Genomic DNA, 7077 nt, shown 5'->3' on the forward strand with positions numbered 1-7077 from the left:
TTTTACAGTTAAAATAAATGTTTATCAAATAAAGTCTAATGTTACAACTAATCTGGGATCCCTTTAACAGATTTTGAGCTTAAATTTGGTCTGAAGGTAGCTGAGGGTTGTCTCCAACACATTCCTTAAACACAAAAAGCCTTGTCACACTATAACATCATGCAACAACAACTTATGCTGACTTATCCAATACATAGTGCTGGATAATTCAATATCAATATACAGTATATTATTGTCAAATATCAAATATTTCATCAATATCTCATAATGAGTTAAATGTTTCTCTTATGGGGCATCTTTTTTTTAATTCAGGAATTATCAACCTATGCAAGCCTGGAAACTCTGGAATCCAATCTCTAATTGGCTTACTCTGCATACCAAATATGGAAGTTAGAGTGAGTATTGAAACATTTTATAATCAATGTTTAACTGAACGAAACGTTCGTAAGAGTAATTAAAAAGTGCCCTGTGGTTTTTAAATTAATCTGCAATAAGCAAGTCTCCATTATTGTTGAATTCTTTGTGTCAGAGATACTTTCATCCCGTCACAGACTAATGGGCTTCAAAGATCCAGCTGAGAACAGTCTGATGTTAGAGGTGATCTCCACCTTCAGTGCAGCCTGGTCTATCAAACATGTCTTTAATGTGCTTCCCTCTGCAGAAAGGTTTGTTGGAGGTGTTGTATGAGATTTTCAGGCTTCCTGTTCCAATTGTAACCCAAGACTTTGTAGAAGCTCTTCAAAGTGTTGGTAAGGACCAGATATATTTGTGTATTTGCTTTGATTATCTTTGTACTAAGTCTATTTAGTTTCATTAAAGTAAAAACCGGTAAAGACCATTTAGTCACTTTGTGTACTTTGTACTCAAAATGTCTTTGTTCCTGTTGGAGCCTAATAAAGGCCATGTGTTACACGCACAGTGAAGGCTAATCTTAGCTGTGGTCCACTTCAGATCCCGCCAGGTTTCAGGACACCTGGAGACTCTCTGATGGGTTTATTGCTGCTGAAGCTAAAGTCGTCCTACCCCACCGGGCCCGCTCCAGGTGAGAAATGAGCAGAAGTAGGCTGATGTCAGCTCTGTGGCTACATGAGATGTGAAATATTTGTACTTCTGTTTGCGTCGTTAGGCCTGACCTGATGGACAACTACCTGGCTTTTGTGCTGTCTGCCTTCATCACCAGCGGGCTGTTAGAGGTGAGTTGTATGGTCTTTGTTTACGACTCGTTTATAGAGTCATAAAGCTAAATTGTAAATAGCTGAGACGTGCTATGAAGCCAGCACAGCTTGAATGGTTCGGGACTATCACAGCTTTGTGAGAGAGCAGTTTAAAGGTGCCGGTGCATCTGTTGAAGCTCGTCTTCCTCTCCTCTGTCTAGGGTCTTGTTGAAGTTGTGACCAGCAATGATGACCAGCTTGCTATCAGAGCCACTATACTGTTAGGAGAGCTTCTACACATGGTAACATCAATTTATTCTCATATTTAACTGTAAAGTTCACACAGAACAAGAAAAGATTGTTTGATAGTTGTTAATGATTGTAATTATAGACTTTTTGTTTGTTTGTTTCTTTGTTTAGGCAAACACCATTCTTCCTCATTCCCACAGCCACCACCTGCACTGCCTCCCCACCCTCATCAACATGGCAGCCTCATTTGACATCCTCCCAGAGAAACGACTGTAAGTACAATTAGAGAAATTGCATTTCCTGCGAAAATGCCAGTGTGAAAGCTTCGTGCTGAAAACTTAAGCTGAAAGCTGCTCAAATTGAGCTGAAAATATTTAATAGTAAAGTTTTAATACATTATATTAACACTTTACTATGAAAAGCTGAAAGAAGCAAAAACACCTGACTTTGTAGAAAAACAGTAAAAAGGAACACAAAGTTGACAACAGCTAAAAGCTTAGAGCTAAAAATAGTTGAATATAGCTAAAAATATCTGTAAGAAGCTTAAATACCACCAGGTAGCAAAAAAAAGGTAGAATAGCAGAAAGAAGCAGATCTATAGCTAAAGTAGCATATAATAGCTAAAATTAGCATAAAATAGGCTAAAGGTAGCAGGCACAAGTTGAAATTAGCACCCAGATAGAGAAAGTCTTGTAAAAATTTGTAAAACTAGCAGAAAAAATGCAAAAGTACAAAAAAGTGATAATTTGTAGGCTAAAATGGCTAAAACAGCTGAAATTTTCAGTAAAACAACTAAAACGTAGCTTGAACTTGTCTGAAAAGTTGTAATAGCTACAAAATGTGTGTTTAGCTTAGAAAAGCTAACTTTGGTTAGTAGCAGCTAAACAATTGCTAAAATTTCAGCAAATAGTGGAATATAGCAAAAAGCGTCTGTAAGAAGCATAAATAGCACAAAGTAGCGGAAAAAAGCACAAAAACGTAGAAAAAGGCTGAAAAATCGCTGAAAGAAGCAGAATTTCAACTGAAATATCAGGAAAACTAAAATCAGCAAAAAAATAGCTAAAATTAGCACAAGAAAGTGAAAAAAGAGCAGAATCAGAATAAATTCTGTAAGGTTTTGTAAAGATTTTGAAGGATTTTAAGGATGTTGAAAACAGCTCCATTCGTTTTCAATGGAAAAAAAGTGGCTAAAAAAGTTTGAAAAAATCTGAAATACCAAAAGTCATAGCACCCCTCACATGAATGAGCTGAATGTTTTGGTATATGAATTGTTGAAATAGCACAAAAATTGTGGAAGGAGTTAGATGCTGAAAAACGTACTGAAGAAAAAAATGATCTCAGTAGTGTAAATGCTGTGAAACGTTCACACAATTAGTTTTTTCCTCAACAAATAAAACAAGCGATCATTACCACAAACAGATTGAGACCTAGATATATTTGGACACAAAACAAAGTTTTCACTTTTATTTTTATGCAGTTGAAAGTTAATTGAAATTTGTCTGAGTTGAAATAAAAAATGCTCTGTTTTCACAGGATGATGACAGGATTACAGTTTCAAATCTCTGTTATACATTTTGTCTAAAGGTTTTGTTGTTGTTGCTGATTTTATGGGGCGCTATAGGACACTTGATCCGCTCCTGCTTTCTTCCCTGCAGGATGTGTTTTTGAAATTGTAAACCTCGACCTTCACTCTCAGTTCACTTGTGCTTGAAGAGGCTCATGTTAAGAGATTTTCCTTATGTGGATTCATTTTAAACCACATCAACTGGTATTTGTTATCTCGGCTTCTGTTAATGATAAATAATAATGAAAAAAGAAAATATACATTTTAATTGTCTTCCTAAAGAGTATTTCAGACTGACTTGTTTTTCTAAAGTATAAAAAAATATAACCTCTGGTGTTATTTTTGCAGTTTTGCTGCAAAGCAAAAAAAGCAAAACAAGTTTGAACTCGTTTTGACTAAAGCGCTCAGCGTTCTTCATCCAAACTGCTGAAATCAGATCGGACTGTTGCAGTTTCATGATGAAAATTGTCATTTGATTGTGTTCGCATTGTCAACGTTGTTGCAACCTGGCCAAACTATTTACCCCCCTCCACATAAGAACTTATTGTGTGATTGGTCAGAAGTTCATCAGAGTGTTTGTTTCAGCTGAAAGCGCTCGAACACTGCGTTTTGCTTCAACCACTCGCTTAAAAAAAACCTACTCGCTTCCAGAAGCCGACCTTTGTAAAGATAGTCTTTGGAGAAGATGGAGATTAGGAAGCTGGATTTTATCATCCCTAAACTGCAAATAAGTATTTCTGACAGAATAAGACATTTTCAAAGTCGGAAAACCTTAAAGTACCTGTGACATGTATATCCTTCAAATACAAAAAGTCCAATAAAACATCTTTATATTTAAAAGACTTGACATAATACACATGATTTTATCAATTTTGTCACATAACTGTCAAATTTCCTTTTGAACTTGGCTCAGCCACAGTGAAACAGGAAGTGACATCAATTGGGAACTCTTTAAAGGGAACTCCAGTCTCTGTTTATTGAAACAGTATTATTTGAACTAGGGCTGCACGGTATATGCGGTAGACGGTAGAAACGGTATGAAGTTGTCCTACGGTAGAAATTTACGCTCTACCGTCATATCGTCATTACGTCATCGCACCTGTGTGAACAGGGCTGCAAGTGCAGAGGCAACTGAGCAGGAGTTCGAAATATAATGAAGAAATTCTAGCGTTTTAAAACACATATAGAGAGGATAAATCCTCAAAATATCCTCCTCCTGCTGTAGAAACGTTACGTCGTGTCGCGGGATCATAAACTCTCCCTCTCCTCTCCTCTCCTCTCCTCTTGCTACACGTCGCGCAGAGCAAAGATTTAACAACTGTAGTTTTTCCACACCCAATTGTCAAAGAAAAAACAAGACGTGGACGTTCATTCAGCCATAAATCCATCTAGCTAATGTAAAGTCGGCTTCTGCTCTGATGATGAAGATGATAAAGTTGAGCGTGCAGCAGAGCAGCAGCTGATAGCAGGCAGAAGCTCATTGTTTGGCAGGCAGATATTAAAGCAAAAATGCTGTGTTTAATTAAGATTACAGTTCTCTGCAAAAAAATGCTTCTAAAAATTACATTGTCTTTACTTTTTATGATAATTTTCTACCGCGTTATATAGCATTACTGTGAAGGGGTACAGTTTATACCGTGATATGAATTTGAGGTCATACCGCCCAGTCCTAATTTGATCTCTGACTCTTCATCTCTCTGATAGTGACTTAAAATAATCTAAAGAAACATCAGATTCTTCTCTACTGTCCACGTTGTTAGCTGTTGCAACAATGCTCTGTTCACTTGCAGAAATACCCCTTTGACATCACTTCCTGTTGCTTCACATGCAAATATCTCAACAACTGTTCATCTCAGCAGTATGATTTTTTTTTTACAATATGTTATCAATGTTATCTTTCCACAAATGCATTCACGTTTATTCTAAAAATTTGATATCACAGGCACTTTAAGGTAAACTATAGAGTAGCCATGTTTTTTTAAAATAGCTTTTTGACCTGATTTTGACTTTAAGGACTCAAATATAAGCTGTGAAGTACATAAAAATGTTGTTACTATATTTTCCCTTTTAGATAAAAAATAAACATTGGAAATGTACAAGTTTGTTTTACTCATCCATGTTCATAAAGATGGACAAAGTACTTCTTCGTCCAAGTATTTTCTGAACTTGTTACATAATATTTAGCCTGAATGAATAAAATAACTCAAATTAAGTTGAGGGAAAAAATGGAAGTGTAAGCACAGTAAAATAAAAAATTGTCAACTAAGTTCCTCACGCTGACCTGTTTAACATTATGTTGGGTCAGTAAATTTATTATTGTTAGCTCAATAAGACTAAATGAATTTGTTTAAAACTTTATTTTCCTAAAAAATATTGATTGCTTATCTGAACATGTGTGTGTATTTTCCAGCCGTGCAAGTGCAGCCGTGAACAACCTGAAGCGTTTCCACGAGAAGAAGAAGAAAGGTTTGAAGCCACACAGCCTTTACTTGGACCACATCATTCGCAAGTCTGTGTCGTCACACAACCGCAGAGAATCACACTCGCGTGCCCAAAGAGACATCTACGTCATAAAGGTGGAGACGAACAAGCTTTTGTATAGTGCTGCTTTCTGTTCTCTGTCCACTTTATTTTTTTGTGAAATAAATGTTTGTTCCTGTTTTTTCAGGACACAGAAGAAACACTGATGATAAACCTGAGAGACAGTCAAATTCTCAACCACAAGCAGAACCTGGAGTGGAACTGGTTACTGATTGCCACCATTCTTAAGGTCAGGCTGTTCTCCTGCTGCAACACAAACTCAGATTTGTTCCTCTGTCTTAAAGATGGTCTTTGTTTTTCTCTCAGTGGCCAAATGTGAACCTCAGGAACAACAAAGATGAACAGATGCACAGGTGAGATCAGATTTGGAGTGTTTTTAAACAGTTTGATGTGTTTCTGTGATACCTGGTGTCAGATTGATATTGATTTCTGTGTAACACAGGTTTGTTCGGAGGCTGCTGTACTTCTATAAGCCCAGTAGTAAACTGTATGCTGGGCTGGCTTTGGATCACGCCAAGGCCAGGCAACTCACCGTGGTTGGGTGTCAGTTCATGGAGTTCCTCGTGGACTCTGACGAGGTACAAAAAGCTTGCACAAATGCGCACAGTTCGATCTTGTCCAACTGTCCTCTCATGTCCACCCCGTGTCTTGTCTTGCTGTCACCAGGACGGTCAGGGCTATCTGGAGGAGCTTGTGAGGGACATGGTGTCGTGGCTGTCCTCGTGCTCGGGCCTGAAGCCCGAGCGCAGCCTGCAGAGCAACGGCCTGCTCACCACACTCAGCCAGCACTATTTCCTCTTCCTGGGGACACTTTCTGCACACCCACAGGGGGTCAAACTGCTGGAGAAATGTGGCCTGTTTCAGTGGTGAGTGAGCTGCGTTCCTGAGGTGTTCTGTCTCAGAACGTCAGATGCATTCCTCCGTTTAAAAAGATCTGCTGCTGACGACTCAATGCAACGTCTGCCTTCGATTTGGTGTTTGCAGCCTGCTGAACTTGTGCTCTGTGAAGAACCAGGACGCCGTGCTGAAACTGGCCGTGTCCACTCTGGACTACAGCAGAGACGGTCTGGCCAGGGTGATCCTGTCAAAGGTCCTCACTGCTGCCACTGATGTAAGACAGCAGAAACACTCACCACACATAAAATGCATGAAATCATAATGGGGAAACAGGATTTCTTTATGTGTGTTTAATATGACCTCACACTGCAGCACCAATAAACATATAAATTATAAATCACACAACTGCAAAAATCCCTCAGTAGTCTGAGAGTCACTGAGTTACAGAAAGGTGCTGTGATACTTGTCTTGCTGAGCAGGTCTGCAGGCTGTACGCCACCAAGCACCTCCGTGTGCTGCTGCGTGCCGGTGTGGAGTTCTTCAGTAGTTGGGGCATGGAGCTTCTGGTCACACAGCTTCACGACCACAGCAAGGCTGTGTCCATGGAGGCTCTGGACATCCTGGATGAGGCCTGTGAAGACAAGGTAGCTGAAGACACATGCATAGCTTAGATTACTGACCGAACAGAAGAGGTGTTATTTATCCCTCTGTCAAGTAGACATAAATATATAT

General features: G+C 38.9%; 1 protein-coding gene across 2 annotated transcripts in view; it reads left to right on the top strand.

The window, feature by feature from the left end:
• Nucleotides 1–64: 64 nt before the first annotated feature.
• LOC106516712 (rapamycin-insensitive companion of mTOR) overlaps nucleotides 65–7077 on the top strand; it is a 17214-nt gene continuing 10201 nt past the window's right edge. The window contains exons 1-13 of one of the 2 annotated variants that reach the window (XM_014007209.1): nucleotides 65–395; nucleotides 662–749; nucleotides 952–1042; nucleotides 1127–1193; nucleotides 1376–1456; nucleotides 1575–1675; nucleotides 5378–5543; nucleotides 5636–5737; nucleotides 5815–5861; nucleotides 5951–6086; nucleotides 6175–6374; nucleotides 6493–6619; nucleotides 6825–6989. In XM_014007209.1, the coding sequence (XP_013862663.1) occupies nucleotides 288–395; nucleotides 662–749; nucleotides 952–1042; nucleotides 1127–1193; nucleotides 1376–1456; nucleotides 1575–1675; nucleotides 5378–5543; nucleotides 5636–5737; nucleotides 5815–5861; nucleotides 5951–6086; nucleotides 6175–6374; nucleotides 6493–6619; nucleotides 6825–6989 (1479 nt within the window). In that variant the 5' untranslated portion in view covers nucleotides 65–287. The remainder of the gene's footprint in view (nucleotides 396–661; nucleotides 750–951; nucleotides 1043–1126; nucleotides 1194–1375; nucleotides 1457–1574; nucleotides 1676–5377; nucleotides 5544–5635; nucleotides 5738–5814; nucleotides 5862–5950; nucleotides 6087–6174; nucleotides 6375–6492; nucleotides 6620–6824; nucleotides 6990–7077) is intronic. The other variant, XM_014007210.1, reaches the window with a different exon arrangement.

The sequence above is a fragment of the Austrofundulus limnaeus genome, unplaced genomic scaffold (assembly GCF_001266775.1).
Source record: "Austrofundulus limnaeus strain Quisiro unplaced genomic scaffold, Austrofundulus_limnaeus-1.0 Scaffold40, whole genome shotgun sequence".
In the NCBI taxonomy this organism is placed as follows: domain Eukaryota; kingdom Metazoa; phylum Chordata; class Actinopteri; order Cyprinodontiformes; family Rivulidae; genus Austrofundulus; species Austrofundulus limnaeus.